General features: G+C 41.9%; 1 protein-coding gene across 1 annotated transcript; it reads left to right on the forward strand.

The window, feature by feature from the left end:
- Window positions 1-13,286: 13,286 nt before the first annotated feature.
- Window positions 13,287-14,736, forward strand: foxd7 (forkhead box D7). The gene has a single exon (XM_030735582.1). It carries the CDS (start codon window positions 13,546-13,548, stop codon window positions 14,512-14,514), a length of 969 nt encoding a protein of 322 aa, XP_030591442.1. The 5' UTR covers window positions 13,287-13,545; the 3' UTR covers window positions 14,515-14,736.
- The last annotated feature ends 5,023 nt before the right edge of the window (window positions 14,737-19,759 follow it).

Here is a 19,759-nt window from a genome sequence, read left to right on the forward strand (position 1 = left end):
TTTCTGACATACAAATGCTGTTGATGTATGGATGCTAATATTAAACATGACCAAAATGTCAAATAATGACATCAGTATATGCACAAATAATCCTTGTGAACCAAAAGCTCACACTTTGCTCGGTTTCAGATATTTTTTTCCCTTCTTGGTGTAAGTCCATAAGAGGGGATATTCCTAATAAGGTCATTTCAAGCACACAGCTCTTGCTTTAAGCACAACATCCTCTCCCAGCTGGTGGCTGTAGCTTCCAAGGTTAAGGAGGTCACCTACCAATTGGAAGGTTGGTGGTTTGATCACTGGCTGCTCCAGGGATGAGGCATGTCTGCATGCCAAAGTATCCTTGGGCAAGATACTGAACCCCAAGTTTCTCTCTGATGCAACTGTCCAAGTGTGGACGTGTGTGAATGTTAGACAGAAACCACTCAAGCTTAGAAAGAAGTGTGTGAATGAGACATGTTGTGTAAAGTGCTTTGAGTGCTCAATATAGAGTTGAAAAGCCTGGAGAACTATTCCTGAAGACTACTTAAAGAAATGACAACAAAGCTGCGTCAGAGAGTTCAGACTGTGCTGAAGAATTAAGATGGTCACAACAAACCTTTGCCTGATATGCTGCATTTCCATGTATGTTTGCAGATGTTTCAGTAAATTACTGCACCTATTTCCTGTTTTCCTAGAAAAAAATTAAGAAAATGAGGAGTGGCTCAAGACTTTTGCACAGTACTGTATCTGGAAATGCCTATAATTTGTGATGCATGTCTGCCACATAGGAAACCTCACAGGCTGAATTTGCACCATTTTAACAACACATCACTGAACGCAGCCTTTAAACAGACCAGTGGGACTGAATCATCACTGACAGGAAGGGTGCTCAAAGAAAATATTTTACATTGAAAAGCGTGATTTATCACCACTCACACTACAGACAGATTTGCTTTATATGAACTTGTCATCTGTTTTACCACCATTTCACATGACTCTTTTCATAAAGTCAGGGGCTTAAAAAGATGAACAAAACAGACCTCACAAAGCTTGAGTTACACAAAGGAAAGAATTCAGCAGAGTAGATGTTGATCCCACGTAGCTGGGGCAGTGTGTGAGGGATTTTGGTATCGTGTGATTGAGACTTTGCTGCCAAGCACAGAAAGGGCAGAAGGCTAAAAAACTCTTGAGTTACGTGTGCGTATGGTCCCGTGTGTGTTTGTGAGAATAGATGAAAAACACTTGGTTTTGTTTCAGCGGCGTAGGCTGAATGAATACGTGATGTTCGCCAGTCACAGCTGAGAGCTGCGTGATGAAATCCTTTTGGGTCTGTGACCGCTCGCGCAGGCCGAACAGCTTCACACACCGCGTGATTCATCATCTCCTTTAGGAAGATTTATTTCCACTCAGGTCCCGTCTGACATCTTTATTGTCAACATTTGTTCCCGCTGTTAACATGTTCAATGGCTTCTGTGTTTGTGTGTCGGCTGCATGTGTGTGTACATGAGTGTGTTTAAGTCCAGCACGATCAGACCAGAGAGAGGTCTCAGCTGTCTGATCTACAGGGAACATTTATGGGTACCAGGGGTGCGGAGGGATAATCACGTTACTCAAGGTCTTCATTGTGCTGTGAAGGCTTTAGTACAGCGTGAAGGGCAAAGCAGACACATGCACACAGAATCACAGTTAGGGACGGGTATTTATTCATACCAATACCATTATCAGTTGTGCTTTTGGGCCAGATTCTTTATTGACACCCTTATTTGTTCCTTAGCAATTTTCTGTTTTTTTTGGGGGGGGGGGGGGGGGGGGGGATAGATCTCCACAGGTTGTGAGTCTCAGAATCTGCTCTTTTATTATCTCCGAGTCGCTCTTCATTACGTTTTTGAAGATGTTTACTGGCTTACGACGCCAGCTGTCAGCCACCTACAATGCAATTCTGAGATCCCTTCCCAAAGGCCCCTCAACCCCCACTCACACCTTACTTCAGGTGACCTCAACAGGTCACACAATAGTGTGGGCCAAGCTCTCACAGTGGTTTCCATCTAAAACTCCTGGTGGTAATGACCCATGCCTTTTTTCACACCTTGGTTCATGTGATGGCACACATGATTAATAGTGGTTCAATAACCACCTCCAAAGGGGACAGCCCCCATTAGGGTTTAAATACCGGGGAATCTCAAGCATTTGGTTTTAGAACTGACGAAGCCTCTTAGATAAGAGGTGAAATCATTTAAAAAAAAACTTAAAGAGGTCCAGGCACTGTTTTAAGTTGTTGAGAGTCACTGAGTCAGAGCACAGTGTTTAGAAAGTGCTGCACATGACTCAGGTGTGCAAAATTGCCACAGTCAGGCATTTGATTGACGTCAACTGTTTTTTCAGCACGCATACACCAAAAAACACACGCCAGCATAGATAAAAGGAATGAATAAGCCTTGAGGTATACAATTTCGATGGATTTCGCAATGTGGAACCAGTTCCCAGTTCTCATCCCTAATCACAGTAAAACATCACACATGAGGATTAAAAGCTTTTATTTGCTTTCAGCATCGTATTAAATGTTAAGATTCAGAAAGGTGAGCAACTGAGAGAGAGTTGTGAAAAAATAAAGACTCAAAAATCAGTTACTTCAAGGGAGCAGGACTAAAGAAGAAGGTCTAGGTCAACAGTTTTGGTACCATCGTGGATATGCTGAATTGTTATTAAATTTAAAAAAAAGGCACTTTATAAATAACGGTATATTATTTGTGGCTCTTCCATCATCATACAAATAGCATGTGTTATATAAATGATGAGCATAATAACTGTAACATATTTGTAATGTAATCTAAAAGAACAGTGGTGAAATAAATATTAGTTTGCAGAAGCCAGGCCTCGATGTCTGCAGGTATTTAGCCATAAAGTAAAGTGACAGAGAGTGAAAGCAGAGCGAGAGCTGGATTAGCCCATCTGGGATCACTGCAGAGAACATCATTCATCCTCTTAAAATAAAACACATGTAGAAAATGTTGTGCCAGTCTGCCCGGCCATAAAGATGCTGAGATGCTTTACTGGGTGTGTGAATACTTTGACCTGCTGGTAGCAGGAGAGGAAAGTGAAGGGATACACTGAGTTATAGGATTATTCCTTTGATATACATATGTACAAAATTTAATAATAGTTGGTAGTATTTTCCTGGATCAAAGTGGTTTCCTGACACACTCGTATATCATCTTGTTAGCATTCATTTTCATTATATAGCACAAAGCACTGCTTTGCTGCCCTAGACTGTGAGGTTTGATATACTGTATAAATGAAGCAAAGAGACTTTCCAAAACTAAACTAAGGTTTAAACTAAGGTTTTTTGTTTTTGTTTTTGTTTTTTTAACCATAAATTAGGGGTTCTGAATCTTTTTAGAGCCAGGGTTCCTTCACAAGCGAGAACATTTTCCACAATTTGGTTCCCCTCATAATCCAAATGCTGATTAAGCTGGTTTGGGTTTGGCATTACTTGGCAATCACTTGTGGACTGACTCAAATATTTCTACTTGCCAACTTGTTAGCAGGAGCTGTTCGTCGCACCCTAAGAAAGGTGGCTGATTTCATAACAGGCTGACTTGCTATGTCACAATCAAGTTGGCCCAGCAGACAACGTGGGAGGGGCTTGCAGTCCCGTTGGCTGTGGGTCACAAAATCCACTTTAAACCATTATTAGTAATATAGTTTTCACTTTGTCCTGGATGTCCTCTGAATTCCTCCTGACTGCAGTGTAAAATTACCAGATGAAGCCAACAGCAATAAAGATTTTATCCTCTAAAGCAGAAAGCCGTTTGACAATTTTACAGCTTGAAAGGCAGAGTTGCAAAACATAAACATTCTTCTGTTTCGTTCTTGTTTCTCTTGGCTGATCACTTTGTTGGACAGGCAACAATAAGCTCGGACACCAGAGCCTTTGGGAAAGGCGCTCTTCATAATTGGCATATCTTTGGTCTTGTTTTTTTTTATAGCTCACCATTTTCCCCACACATACACAAAGTGAAAGACATTCCATCATTAAAGCCTGCATTCAATAAGCTGTCATGGTTGCACATAAATTCTTTTCACTCCAGCTAAAGACAGTTAGAAATGTTTACGAGGAAGCTGGTTAGCAACATTTAGTACTGATACCAACATTCAAGGCTTGTCACAACCTGCCTGCCCTTTCTCTTTGGGATTACAGTGTCACAATAACAGAGGGATACACCCAAAGGCATCAGTCATAGTTGTTATTTAATCACTGAGAAAGGAATTTTTTTTCAGGTTTTTCTGCCCCAGCTTTATAAGGACCTGCAATTCTCCAATTCTCATGGTGGCTGTGTGCATTTATGGGGTGCCTACATGAGTGAACGCATACTTATTTTTGGGTCTGCGTAGGGGGCTGAGTAGGCAGGTGACCTGGATTTCCCATCACTGGACAAGAAAGGGAAGCTGCAGTGGGTCCGTCAGCATAGATACCTCTCACTGATCATCAGCGCTGTGACACGCTGCAAGCACACATCAAATGACTTGTTGGCTGGCACTGCTTGTGACACTTGTGGTGAGAGTTTGCTGTTTAAAAAGAGCGCAGACTTCATGGTGACACTCCTGCACAGAAACAGATTCACATGAACACGTAACATTTCACTGACATTTAATGGACTTGATGAGTATAAGCAGGCTGGGTGGGTCTGCAAGCTTTGGATGGTGAAGAGCAGGCAGAGCAAAGGCTTTGGATGGTGTCAGAGAAAAACACAAAACATCCATTTCTGAAAAATAGAAGCAAAACAGTGTAAGGAATCAATGACACAGTAAGATTGTCTATTCTAAAATTAACTTACTAATTAAAAGAATACCTGTTTCCAATACTTAATCAAGGTTGTTTATGTTTCTGTATGTTAATCTCTTAGACTTTATATAAAATATAGACATAGCGACATGACTTTACGGTCAAGTGACGACATTTAAATGAAAGGGTGGAATGGTAAGATATCATCTAAGGCCAGCAGGCTTGGCTAACAAGCTGCAGATGTGAAAAATGAAGTTTTCACAGTGAAAAACAAAGTAACCCCCATGATTCAACAGCTGCTAGAACAACTTTAGCAGTGATAACCTGAAGTAGTGGTTTCCTGTGTGACTTCATCAATCATTCGCATTGTTGCGGAGAAAATTTGACCTACTCTTCTTTGCAGCTTTTCTATTTTTGAAAAATGTCCACCACTGTGTTTGATAGTTGGTATGAGGTTTATTTACTTTTCTGCTGTATTTGGTTTCCACCAAAGGTGGTGCCGTGCATTACGGACAAACGTCTTGTTGTCTTGTTGTTTTTCCTCAAACTCAACTTTGCAAACCTACTCGGGATTTTCTTCTGGCAACCTTCCAAACAACCCATACTTATTCAGTCTTTTTCTAATTGTGCTGTCGTGAACTTTAACATTTATCATGCTAACTGAGGCCTGCAGAGTCTGAGATGTAGCTCTTGGGTTATTTGCAGGCCTGCAGAGTCTGAGATGTAGCTCTTGGGTTATTTGCAGGCCTGCAGAGTCTTGAGGAAACTGTTTTTTCACATGACTGTATAGATGCAACAACCAGATACCTGCTAATTAGTGCTAAGATGTGGATTTCTAAAATACTAGAATTTCTCTCATCAAATGGAAAGGAGAGACCTTCCGAATTTTCTTCTAAACCTTTAACCAAGCATTGCGCTTTATTATTTGTCACATATTGGCTGCAAAATTAGGAAACATTCCTGTAATGCATCACATTACCTCAAAGATCAACTTTGTGTGCTTCTGCATGTATGTGACAGGTTCAACAGTTAGCCTTAGCAATCTTATAACACACCTTAGCTACAATTAGCTGGCTTAGCTAATTTATATAACATCAGCTAGATATAAAACATGCTAACAAAGCTTAGCACTCAGCTGATAAAACTGACACACTCAGAAATCAAGGGGCCTGTTTTTGTCTGCAGCCACCTTAAATGTAGGCCTTACTGATAATTGCCATGGTAAATCTAAGCCTTATTATAAACTCCACACATGAGTATGGGTGCTTGTTTAAAGCTTTACTTTACTGAGGCCTCTGCTACTAAATCAGAGCGAGGAAATCTCCCAGAGGAGCTGTCTCCTCTCTGTGAGAACGCTGTGCAGCTACATCCATTAGACTTTTCAGCCAAACAAAAGAGTTATGTCTTACATTGTCTGTGTAATGTGCTAGTGCAGTACTGTACATCTAGATCAGCACGATTCAAAAGCAGAATGCAAACCAGAACCAAATGTCGTTTGTCATCTTTTACCTCCTACACATTTCCAGAGCAAATGGTCCCATTCCAATAAAAATAACATGCTCAACCCATTAGGTATAAAAAAAACAGTTGAGTGGGCACAACTTGGAACAGAGATCCATGCTCTCCACACCTGTGTTTTAGTGGCAGTACTGCTGCTATCCAAGGATGTCAGAAAGGTCACGGGTCTGAAAGAGAGCCTGGCCGGGTTTGCTGATGCGATGCCAGTGGAAGAATGTGTCTGTCAGCGTTGAATTTGTCCGGTGGGAATCACCCCTGGAATGTGTTTAGCATCACGGTCGAAGGTTTTGGGATCAGTCGGATCGTTCTGTGCTTGTCTGAAACTATTCCTGCAGCATGCGTGTCAGTCTCTGGACATGTTGATTGAGAAGTTGTGAAAATGTGAAAGCCGATCTCAGAAATCAGTCTCATGGTTAGACACAAAGCAGCGTGTTATAGTTTGAATCTTTAATGTTCTGTAGGAGTTCATGACGAGAATGCACAAGTGTTCACGGTGTCTCTGTCAGAGGGGTGTTGATGGATTAGGGGATTGAGGGGGCTGTGTTTGAGGCCCTCAAAGTAGCACCCTGACTTCTAAGTACACATCTGAGCCACCAGGGGTCATGACCTCAGAGTGTCCAGGGACCAGTTGCTGTGCAGGGCCTCTCCATGCACAACAGCGTAGTGGGGGTCAGTGCATGTTCCTAAACCACTTGCTTCAGATGTCAGAGAATGATTTACGCTTGTGCTTTCATGTCACACTAATAGAGCCGACATATGTTACACCTCCTTATTTAGAAAGAGTCTTGCTGTCTCATGTAATATGTTATTTAAAGGCCAAAAACCTCAAAATTAGTATGAAGCATGTGAGCATTTAGAGCTCTGATTTGAAAGCACTTTTTAAATTCCTTTTTTCCTTCTCTTTTCACCGCAGCTGTTTGGAAAATCTGTGCACTGTGAGTAAATGGAGAAATTTGGCTGTCCCGAGTTTCAGTATAAGCAAACTTCATCTCACGCTTGTGTTTTTCAAGGATTACCAAAACCAGGTGGTCTGCTCCCACCGACCGCTGAGATTTCTCGCATCCCAACTTTGGAAAAGCCTCATGAAAGAAAGTGTGTGGCTGCAGCTCCGCCGGGTGTGTTTATACACTGGATTCTGGAGTATCATTGCCCAAGCTCACTGCCATCTGCCCGCTTACATCACAAATCCCTCCAGCTGAGATGTTGTTTTTTGTTTTATTTCTCAGGAGATTTTTATCCAAACAAACTCTCTTCATACCACATTCATTTTTTTTTCTGTGAAAGGAATCTGTGTCCCTTACAGACAAGTACAAACATGTTGTCAAAGCAATGCCAGTCAAATTGATGGCAGTTAAAGATTAGCATCCAATCTGTGGCTGCATAAGGGAGGAAACAGGAAGTGAAAGAGTTCAAGCAAAGCAGTAATGTGTTGTGCATATTTATGCATTGCTGCTGTAGGTCTTAAACTGTGCCAGAGTATCTCCCTCCATCATCCAGTTAAGGCTGTGAAGGCAGCCAAGCAGGCAGGCAGGCGGGACAAACCCAGCAAATGCTCTCCTGTGACTTCTCATTACAGCCTAATAGCGCGCTAGCTGCTCCAGCCAGCATCCTGACCTCTGATGATCAGTCAACACGGTACCTGCTGAGCTTTAAAACACTGCATCTGCATTCTTTCCATCCTCAGGCCTCTCCTCACAGCAGCTCAGGGGCGAACAAGACACTTCAGACAAACCGCTACTGTCAGTCCCAATAAAAAATAATGTAGGAAATGTCGGCCCCGTCTTCCACAGGCATCTGGCCAGCTGCAGAAGTTTTCTGAGTCAAAGAATACCAGAAGAACGCTAACTTAGTTTAGTAGAGCACTGATGCATTCTGACACTGACCGTAGTGCAGTGTGTTACTGTGTCTTACATGGCACGCACGCCACTCGACAGCGTGTTAAAAGAATTCCCACACGCTTGATTGCCATGCAGTCCGAAAGTGTCCCTAAATGTAAACAGAGAAATAAATGTATAATTGAAAGCCTTGTGTCAGCCCAGTGTCAGAAGCCTGGAGCTTGGTGATAAACATTTCTGGTGTAACAGCTCCCTCTTTTGGAAAAGCCAAATCTGTCAATCTCTTTCTGGCCGGGGCAGACAATCTGTGATCACACAGAGATCATTGTGAGTGTTAATTATGTTCCAGCGTCATCCTTAACATTTTTTTTTAAATGTTATCCAATCTATTTGATAAAGTAATCAATTAATGAATGTAATATTGTTTATACAGACTTGACATGAAGACATTTATGGGTTGAATTTGAGTCCACCTTTCTATTCATCCATTTTCTTAACTCTGTGTCCAATGTTGGGTCTCAGAGGCTGGAGCCTTTCCCAGCTGTCACAGCACAAGATGCAGGATACACCCTGGGCAGGCTGCCAGTCTGTCGCAACAGTGAGACAGACAACTATTCACACTCCCATTTGCACCTATGGCAAACTAAGAATCACCAGTTAACCTACCATGCAAGTCTTTGGCCTGTGGGAGGAAGCTGGAGTGCACACAGGCACAGAGAAAACATGCAAACTCCACACAGAATGGCTCTGTTTTCCTGAAATGCTCAGAAACATAGATATATACATATCTGCATGCATAAGTTCCTAACTGTAAAGTCACAGAGGCAAAAACGCCCAAAAACTCCACACAAAATCAAAGGAGGTTTTATTGTTTTGATGAGGTGGAGCTAGCTACAAATCAGTGTAGATGCCAGCAGGTGTTTTTGGCTTGTCATAGCAGTAAAAGAACATATTAACAATGGCTCTGTTTTAAGTGCACCAATAAGCCATGACAGTGTGCCACATGCCTGGACCATGAAACTTGCACAGTTAAATAAGATATTATTATTTTACACCCATCTCATCTATGTCAGGCTGCCTGTTGATCACATGTATAAGTACTGATTCAATTAAATTTCTTGAGAACTGTGTCCCAAATTGACTTCAGGGAAATGGGGTTCAGAGGTCGGGTTGGGGTCATCACCGATGATGAAACTACAAAAACAAGGACAAGCCTTTGAGGACTGTTTGTACATCTATGAGGTGTACTGATACAGCATTGAGGCAAGCTGGGTTTGTTTTTCTCTTTAAAATTGGACTGAGTGAAACTCTGCACAGCATTCAGTCAAGTCAAAGCAACTCAGAAAAAATATTTAAAGAATACATATAGATTTTCCATCCATGTGGATAGCAAATAGTTTTAACATGAATAAAATATTAACGTTATTGTGATGTATAATGTCCAATGGGCAATCAGTCTTAATGTGTTTATTACCAAAAAATGAATTTTGTTTGTTTGCTTTGTGGGCAGCACAGTGGTGCCATAGTTAACACTGTTGCCTCAAAGCAAGAAGGTCCTGGGTTCAAATCCACCACCTGGTGATGTCTCACGGTGTGGAGTTTGTATGTTCTCTGCGTGAGTTTTCTCCAAGTACTCCTGCTTCCTCCCACAGTCCAAAGACATGCAGTTAGTGGGGTTAGGTTAACTGGTGAGTATAAATTGCCCATAGGTGTGAATGGGTGTCTGTCTCCCTGTGACAGATTGGCGACCTGTCCAGGATATACTCTGCCTCTTGCCCCATGGCAGCCCCCCCACCGCTACCCTGAATTTGAAGAAAATGGATGGAGTCACAAGCCCAGATAAACAAGAGGGTTGTGTCAGGAAGGGTATCTAACATAAAATCTGTGCCAAACCAAACATGGTAGTCCATCTGCTGTGACAACCTCTTAGAAAGAAGAGAGCAGCTGAAAGTACCTCTTATAAAGAGTGATCATGTTGGTAAAATATAGTAGTATGTCTTAGCCCTTTCATACATGCAATAGTATGTATGAAAGGCCAATCATCTTATTGTAGGATCTTAAGGGTTATAAAGTTGAATTGGATTGTCACAGGGCAAGAGGAACGGTAAATCCTGGACATTCACGCTCACATCTACAGCCAATTCAGAATCACCAGTTAACCTAACATGCATGTCTTTGGAACCTGCAAACTAACCCACACAGAAAGGCCCTCAGCCTGGATTTGAGCCCTTCTTGCTGTGAGGCTACAGTGCTAAGCATTGCATCACCACACTTAGATTAAACTTAGGCTTATTATCATGAAAAAGCTCTGGCTTTAATATCGAAGACTTGAAGGATTTTAGTGAATCTCATTTTTCACTGAAATACTGCGCTTTCAATAATGGCTCAGAAATATTCTGTATAGACATATAGAAGAAGGAAAGAAGTTACCAAGCGCTGTTTGTAACATGATGATTTAGTCATATATAAATATGCAACACTAAAAATACACTCAAATTGTGTTTAAAATTCACAGAACATTACATATTTTCATACACTTTCCACTGTGTTCCTGTGGGCTTTACTGTTTAATTGTATGGATGAACGATAACTAAAGAGTTTCCCCTTTACACCACAAGATGTCAGCACATAGTCAGAGTACCAAGGTCATGTAATCGATAGCCTGTGCCATTCATTATAAATGGATCCAGACATCACAGTAATGACTGAGCAGAGTAGCTAGGGACAAGAGTACAATGAGATGATGAGATGCAGAGAACAGGTTGCATCACTGCCTATACTATAGAGCTGTTTGTCAGCCCGTAAATATTGTGTTAATGACCAGCTCAGCTCGTGAAATTTACACATCCACCCTCCCCTAAACGGTGTGTGTGTGTGTGTCAGAAGTGTGTTTGGTTCAACACATCTGTTTTACTTCTTTTTTTTTTCTTCTTTTTTTTTTATCCAGTTATGATTCATGATACCTTAAATTACACGTTATATTATGTTCACTGCCCTGCCAAGATTTTAAGGGAATCAAGATGAGAGAGGGGGGCATTGTGAGAAAACAACCTCAGCTCTTTGAAGCAGTTTCAACCTTTCCCAATGAAAAACACGCTCTTTTTTTTTAATCACTCCCTGAATCATGCGAAGTGCTCGAAGCTTTCACTGAGATAAGAAAACATTTTAACTGAAGTAGCCCGCAACAGTTTCATAACCCAGTTTCTGACCTGCGCGTATGAAGTGTTCATTTATTCAGAAAGATCCAGTGAGATCCCCCAAGCCGGCGCAGCTCCTGCCAAATGATGTTATTACACTGGGCCTTTGGAGTCTGCTCGCTCTCCCACTTTCTCATCTGCGATGCAGATCAAATAAAATCTCTACAATGGCCGTTTTTGTTAGATAGCAGGGTTGTTATTATTAAAACGTGTCTTCAGATAAATAGGCCTTGTTGGTTCCCAGATTTTACGCGTTTTATAATAAAGAAAAGAAGAAAACCTTCGCAGAGTGCGGCCCAGGTTTAATGTTGCATAGCTTTTATGATGGCCCTTACAAAATTACCAGAAAAAAAAAGAAAAGAAAAGAAAAGCGGAGGCCATATTCGTCAGTTTAACATCGGGAATCATTCAGCGCCAGCTGCGTTCATCTGAAAATGTCTCTTCCTCCATCGGTCCCCCAAGAAGTGATTCCGGCGCGTGCAAGTTTGGGAACCTTGCACCACTAAAGTGCCATACCTTGAGCTTTTGTAGCGATTTGACGCTCCTGCTCTCGCCTTATTGAAACCACACATTGCGCACGGGCCTGTTTCCAATGTGAAGACATGCGTGATGAATTTGGGAAATCATCTGCAGCTTTGCTGGTACCGTATAGCCCACCCAGTCCGGACCCGGTCCCCCCTCTGCCCCGGGGTATCAATGCGATTAGAGGCAGGAAATGTGGGAATCCCCAACAAAGGGCTCCATCATTAAACACAAACAACCAGAGGCCTCCCAACAATACCGAAAGCGCCCTCCTCTCCACACTTCTCTTTTATGTCTGAGCAAGTGAAAATCTATTACTTTCATCCCAATATTACCATTCTGAATTCAGCTGCCAATTATTAGAGAGGATAATCTGACGAGGTTATGACGGACTTATAGGTGCTCAAATGGAGAACAGACGGTGTAGAGTGTCTCCCACAGATTACGCAGACTCCACATCAAATATAATTTCTTTCTGCATTTCACACGTGGCCATATTTATCAGTTTGTCTCTCAGAGAAACGAAGGACTGACTTCTGTGCGTTTCTGTACGCCTGTGCGTCTTCTTATCGGTTTATTCAACGACGGCGCTCATGCAGGCAACAAATTATTATTTTCACAGCTGCCCAAAAGCAGTCATTCCAGTGTTGTACGTCTGAAAACGTGTAATTGTGAGTCAAGTGTGCATAAAGCGCGGCTACAGGAGACTTCGAGAGGGATTAAGGCTTAAGTCCTCGCCTCACGTAGAGAAGTGTTTGGGGATTTTCCCTCTCACACTTTAAATTATAATCTGATGTCCCCCCAAGGCGTCAGACAGCAGATTCGGAAATTTAAATGTGGGAGTGTGTGTAAACTGACTTTCCATCACAGCCTTGCATTTAGATTACACCTTTTTGTCTTTTGGTTTGGAATTAAAACTGGAAATAAAATAAATATATAAAAACATTTAAAATTGTTTGGATTTTCAGGCAAATCTCCTCAGATTTTATACAGAATTTATTAAAGAACGCTTCTAGTCTAATAAAAACGTGATTTTTTCAAGTTATAGCTCAGGGATAGCGGTGAAAAAGTCGTGCATCACATTTTCCTCAAGTTATTAACTATTATAGCGCATTAAAAAAAAAACAAAAAAAACCCCTCTTTTTCATTATTATTGTTTATATTTTTGACAATATTTTTACGCGATTCTGAGATTAACTTTCCGTGGAAACTTTTTTATTCTGCTCCAAATTAGTTGTCCTTTGATTTCCTCGATGGATTTCTAATGCCCGCGTGGACTTGGCATTGATGCGCTGATGATGAGAGTGCACTGGCTGGCTGGCTGGTGTAGGCCTTTTTGGGCTCCTACGCTTTGCGCCGTTTTCATTGGTCAGGAACCTTTCCCTCATGCCTCAACGTGACATCACAACCACCCGACCAGCAGGAAAGCAGGAGAGTTTACAGATGGTGCTGGACATCTCCGAGGACGCACACACTTTTACGCACAGCCAGTCCTTGGCCGCTCTTTGTGCTAAAAGCTGTGAAAAATAAAGAATATCAGCGCTGATGCTTTGCGGTTTGGAGAACCTGAAGTAGGAAATGGACTGCTCTCGGATTTTCACTTTTTTGTGAATGGGGATGGGCCGTGCGTAAAGATCTTTTCATCGAAAGAAGAGCTGTCACTCTCCCACCTGTTGCCAGGTGGTATTGGCTTTAACTGCGGATATCTACTATGACATTAGGTTTGGAAATCATGGAGGATATTGTTATCGACGTAGTGGGGGAAGGACTCAAAGACAGCGGAGAGGAGCAGCTCTTACCTTTGGATGAGTCGCGAAGCGAGCACGAAGACAGCACGGAGACATCCAGCAGCCAGGATAAAGACAGAGAGACTTGCAGCCCTGCAACAGCGAGTCTCCCTGCTCCTAAAACCAAAGGTCCCGCGTCAGTGAAACCTCCATACTCATACATCGCTCTGATAACCATGGCCATACTTCAGAGTCCAAAAAAACGCCTCACGCTGAGCGAGATATGTGACTTTATCAGCCACCGCTTCGTTTATTATCGGGAGAAATTCCCCGCCTGGCAGAACTCTATCAGACACAATCTGTCGCTCAATGACTGTTTTGTAAAGATGCCAAGAGAGCCCGGGAACCCCGGGAAGGGCAACTACTGGACGCTGGATCCTAATTCCTCCGACATGTTTGAGAACGGGAGTTTCCTGCGGCGGAGGAAGCGCTTCAAGCGGCAGCATTTTCGCTTCGACCCGCTCAAAGAGCAGCACCTGGAGCCCAGCGCGCTCCACGGCTTTCCACACAGCGCTTACGGGCTCGGCACGGCGGCTCTGCAGCTGCCAAGTCTGGAGATTTACCCCTACCTCCATCACCACGCGCCCTCGCCGTGCGGCCCCGCCACCATCCCACCTGTGAGCAGCATCCTGCCGGCTCTCTCCAGCTTCTTCTCGCGTAGCGCCCTATCAGCCAAAGCTTTCCTTCAGTCGCAGCCGGGCATCGACGCATTCTCCCCGGCCCAATGCACCGCTTACTCTCCTCTGACCTCCAGCGCTGCATACGTCTCTCCTGCGCTCTTCCACCCGGCGGCGTCTCCGCATTTCCTCAGTTTACACCAGGAGTACCAGAAACTACAGACTCAGCGTGGCATCGGTGACCTGGCCAAACACATCCACACTAACGACGAATAATCCCCCCTTAAAGCGGACTTTAATCTGTATTTTCTCAGGTAACAGAGACATTTGAAGCAGATGGTTGCAGTGGAAATGGGATGGATCTGTTTTTACAAGAATGTTGCAGAAATGCTAAAAAACTTTCCCTCGATCTCCCCAACTTTATTGCAAAAACAACAACAAAATAATAATAATAATAATAATAAGCGGGCGCCTTTTAAAAAAATCTGATCACGAATTATCATCTTTTGTTTAAATATTTAAATGACGAGTTTCCTTTACGTTTTTTTCTGTAAAGAAATAAAGCTGAGTATTTAAACCTTGCCTTAACTTGTGTTTTGCCCACATGCATGCAGGAATCTGATGCTTTTTATTCAGTTTATAAAAAACATAGAAATCATTTAAAGGTGCATGTGCCCTTTGTTTTGTAACAGGTTTTAACTGGATTTTTATTTCTGTCTCTGGGTTTTAAATGATTTGTATTTCGGGGTTTAATTTCTATCTAAATTCGAATTCTATATTGGAAGACTGCATAAACAATGAAAGTAAGCAAAGTGACCTAATTTAAATCAATTTTTAGGCCTATCACTTGCACTCACTTCCTTTAAAGATGCGATTCTTTTCTCCTTAAAATAACTGATCAAATACAACCAAAGATAAAACTGGGATTTTTGGAATTGCAAGTCTCCAAGATGTTTTCTTACTTATTTAATAATCTGATATGACACTTAAAAAGAGCTTCGAGACAGTGGTTTGCAAAATAAGAAATGTAATTTTTTTTTTTTAAGTGACGGGGAAAAGCAGCATTAACATAGCGGTTCAAGGTCAAAGGCACGTTGGATGGCCTCGATTTTTAATGCGCATTAATACAGAAATAAGAAAAGCTATAACCAGACACTGAGTATTTAAGGGGTTCGTTTAAGTCTAAACGCATGGCTTAAAGTGTGTGTGTGTGTGTGTGTGTGTGTGTGTGTGTGTGTGTGTGTGTGTGTGTGTGTGTGTGTGTGTGTGTGTGTGTGCCGTTTTCATATCCATAACGCTGAAAACATACATGCCTATAATTGCCTAATTTTGCAGGACCACACACACGTCCTGTTCCCCCCCCTCAGAAAATCTGTGCAACACATTTTCATGTCAAATATTTGAAAGGCCGCTTTCTGCTCATTTACCGACCAAAGTTTCCAAACAGGAGGCTTTCCAAAACATTCCCTCATTCACTTTATGAAGTTCCGTCAAAAATAATGAGGTTTTTTTATTATTATTATTTGTTTTTTCCTAATTATGTTTTTTGTCATCTTACTCAAAAGCAGTAAAACAAAACACTATTTGAGCAACAAACAGTTCCCAAGAACTAACTTTATTTAAATTATGTGTAAAAAAAAAAGAAAAAAATTCAAATAAATACTGTCTTGTGTTTTCAGTGTACACCTAAAGAAAGCTTCCAACTTACTGGTTTCATGATAACAAAATAATAAAAATAAATAATAAAATCAGTCAGGTATTACTCATTACTTTTTTCTTAATGTTACATTTTTCCAATTATGTTTTTCCATTTCTACGTTATTTTCCGGGCTTTAAAATCTCAGTTAAACCCAGCCTGATTAAATCAAGCCTAAGCTGAAGCTAAAATAAATACTTAGATCTTTCTGCTTGAGCAGACATGGTGTGATGCAATCTGAACAAATGCAGAATAAATCTAAAAATATGTATCTGATTACTAAATCTATCCAGAAAACTCTCTGCTCATTCCTGCTATTTTAAATTATCTGATTTATTTTGCCTTTCCTTTTCATTTAAGTGCACAGCGCTGCTTTATAGTGAGAATGACAGTAGTAAAATAATTCGGGGTTGCAGAGCATGGAAGTATTTATTTAATTCTATTCTGAGTCTGCATTAGATGGATTACGGTGCTGAAGCTCTTGGACGGGGCTGATGGATCGCACCGCACACTTAGTCCTTTAGCAGACTTTGGCACCCTACGAGGGACTGAAACAAATAAAAAGATTGTTACCTGATGGTGAGCTGTTAAGCTGCCCACTCCTAAAAGAAGAGCACATGCTCGCACTGCATGTCTTCCTCTTTCTGCGCCCTCCGTTCAGGAAATGTCTTACCATTTGGGATGATCAGATTTAATTCAATCTGTCCTGAGGTTTTGTTTTTTTTTCTTCTCTTATAACCAAATGTCTAATATTTCTGGTGCTAATCTTAAACAGTGTGGCAAGAGCTGTGGTTCAGCTGATCCATCACAAGATTCCTATCGTGCACTGCAGCACTTTTACTATTAGAACTTATCTGATTGGAAAGCCAAATGTACATCTGCATCTATGCTTTGCTTCTAATAGTGCTGGACTCTACTAGAGTATAATGAGTCTTCAAAAGTGGTAACAACAGGGGCTCTTTTATGCCCTTTTATGTCATATAGAAGGTAATAAACAGCCAAACACATGTTCAGTATGTTCAGGGAACTTTATTGTAATATGACCGAAAGCATAGGGGGAACGTGGAGTATGCACACTATGTGGCTGCAGTATAATCCAAAGGATCTTCTTCAGGCTTTAAAGTTTTAAGAATTAAACTCAATACTGTTGGAGCTGAATGTGCAGACCTTTCTACCCGTTTCTGAGTGTTATGTATTTATTTATTTGCCCGGATGCGTGCACACTTGTTCTTTTTCTGTAGGTATGACTTAGGCACAGAAACATTAATAATTCCAGCAGAAGAAGAAATAATTTTATTATAATGAGCTTGTTATGATGGTGTGGAGTCAAACAGAAAACTGAAGCAGACAAACACTGTCACAGAGACTGATTGGCAGCCAGGAAAGGAGAGTCAGGGTCTTTTTCTTTTTTTTCTTTCTTTTTCTTTCTTTTTTTTTGGAGGGAGAGCACCAGTGCACCTGATAAAATAAGCAATTCAGACACCCCAGGCTCATATTCATGTGTGCACACATCAGTTTTCCACACTGAAGGAGGTAAAAGTTGCCAGTACACTGCTTAAAGCCTTTTTACTTGCCTTTTTCCTTTGTGTGTCATTAAGTATGACATGTTTTATTAAGTCTGCACTTGTGCTACGAGTAATACCTTTTTTTTAAATCATTAGCAGCAAGATTTTCCTGCTTTCCGCCAGTCTTCTTCTTCTTTTTTCGGTTTTTTTTTGGTCTTTTATAAGGTCACCTCAGAGTTAATATAATCTGGAAAGTCATTTTGAGTTTTGAAACAAGGGGATTGAGTTTCACATTGTAAATGTGACCGCAGAGAACTTAAATCAGTATCCCATTAAGATGATTCATCACATAAGTGGATGTACAGTTATGTGACAGTGTGTCAGTGGTGCATGTCCTGTTGCGCCACTGCAGAGTTTCTGCTCAGTTCCATGCCGATGACCGGTCGGGAGTTATCTCAGCTCGTATCTGATGTGGAGCTCATTTCTCTGGGAAAAGTGAGTCAATTCAGTCGGAGCTCCATTCATGCCGAACAGCGCGGCCGTGCCCTGCTTTCATTCTCCACTTACAAACGCCAAACCAAACAGGCAAGATAAACTCATTGGTGGAGCACCCCGCCTCGCTGCCTTCACTTCTTCTCCTTCCACAGCAAAAAGCTTTGCAAGTGGTGCATTCTGGGACAGCTCTTGCAAGTTCAGCCAGGACAGGAAAAACAATGCGACTGTGTTGTTTGAAATGCATAATTTGAAATAAATTCCCCTTGAATATTTTTCTTGCCTTACACCGTGTGGTTTCTTTTAATAAGAGTCTTTATTAAGAGGCTCCCTATGAATTGCGGGTTAAAAACAGTCCATATGTGGGCTACAGTGGGTTAATTCCACTATGTATGAATGTGCTGAGCCAGTGTTAGTGTTATATTTTATATTTCTGTTGGGTCACCAGATCAAAACAACCCTTCATCTTGTGTGAGTTCTTTCCAAGGGTCACTTGTTTCAGTGTAAATATGAGCTAAAATTGACCTAATTTGGATCAGCAACTCTGGGAAATGTTACCCTGTAGCCATGTAAACTCTGCATCAGGCAGATCCACTGTTACAGATGAAGCATCAGTGAGTCGTGTTCCTTCAGCAGGGTGTTTTGTGCTGTAACAGATTCAGAGCTGGGTGAACCGAGCGGCTTTAGGTGCTGTGGTTTTTCAGTTATCATTAGTAAATCTCACACCTTTCTGCTGAAGCGGATCACAGCTGAGGTTTTCTCTCCTCTCACTTTAATGGCTGACTTCCACAGGCCTTGCTCGCTCCTTGGCGTTTGCTTTTCCTGGCAGGGCCAATCCCCGCTGCCCTGCTTTGGGGAGTTATTCAATTATAAATCTTCCACCCTTCTTTTGCTGCCTTCTCTCTCTCTCTTTCTCTCTCACCGGTGTGTGTGTTACTCTGCCAAGCCCAGTAAAACACACTGCTCCGCTGGTACACCCCTCTCCAGTCTCGTGCCCAAGAATTTATTATGCTCAGGGTGGTGAAGCGGAGTGCTGTGTGTTTTTGGAAAAGGGACCCCCCCTCAAGCCTCAGTGCCAACAGATGACAGTGACATATAGCAGGAAAGCCACCCAGAAGGAGAATGATCTCACACCTCAGCCACGCGCTCACAGGGAGTGGGAGAAAATAAAGAGAAAAGATCTACAGCTGGGGGGGGGGGGTTACAATAAAATCAGAATGAGGAGAGGAAAGGATGGAGAAACCTAAAGGTACAAAAACAAACAGCATGTAAATGATGCCTTGGAGCAAAAAAATGTTAGTGACTTATTTAAATACTTTAGGTTACTTGCTAAACTCGAACACTGTATTTCAATAACTTCCAAATAAACCAAACTATGTTAAACCTCTGAGATATTTTGTTCCTGCCCTCAGACCTCGACTTGTCTCTGTCAGCTAAAATCTGGAGGAAATGCACTGTCCCATTAGGCATCTTGAGAAAATCCACAGTTGCGTTCAGGATTATATAGTGCAGAAATCCTTGTTTTTGTTTTTTTTTTTACCACATCTGTTTTCCAAAAAAATTCTGCAAAGCACTCGTGCTGCACTTCACTGGGTGGCACTTGGTCTTGGCCTCCCTCCTTTGCTGCTTGCCATTTTCAACCTTCCTGGTGCCCTTCTGTTCTCCAGCTGCTGGCCTCATGCCTTTGCCCTGCCCATGCAGCTTGGCATCACAGCAGCATACCCTCTCCAGGTTGTTTGTGTGTGTGTGTGTGTGTGTGTGTGTGTGTGTGTGTGTGTGTGTGTGTGTGTGTGTGTTGTGTGTGTGTGTGTGTGTGTGTGTGTGTATG

Source organism: Archocentrus centrarchus, chromosome 8 (genome assembly GCF_007364275.1).
Source record: "Archocentrus centrarchus isolate MPI-CPG fArcCen1 chromosome 8, fArcCen1, whole genome shotgun sequence".
NCBI classification, from domain to species: domain Eukaryota; kingdom Metazoa; phylum Chordata; class Actinopteri; order Cichliformes; family Cichlidae; genus Archocentrus; species Archocentrus centrarchus.

Coding starts and splice junctions, on each gene's coding strand:
- foxd7 (XM_030735582.1), top strand. CDS start 13,546: ATGACATTAGGTTTGGAAATCATGGAGGATATTGTTATCGACGTAGTG.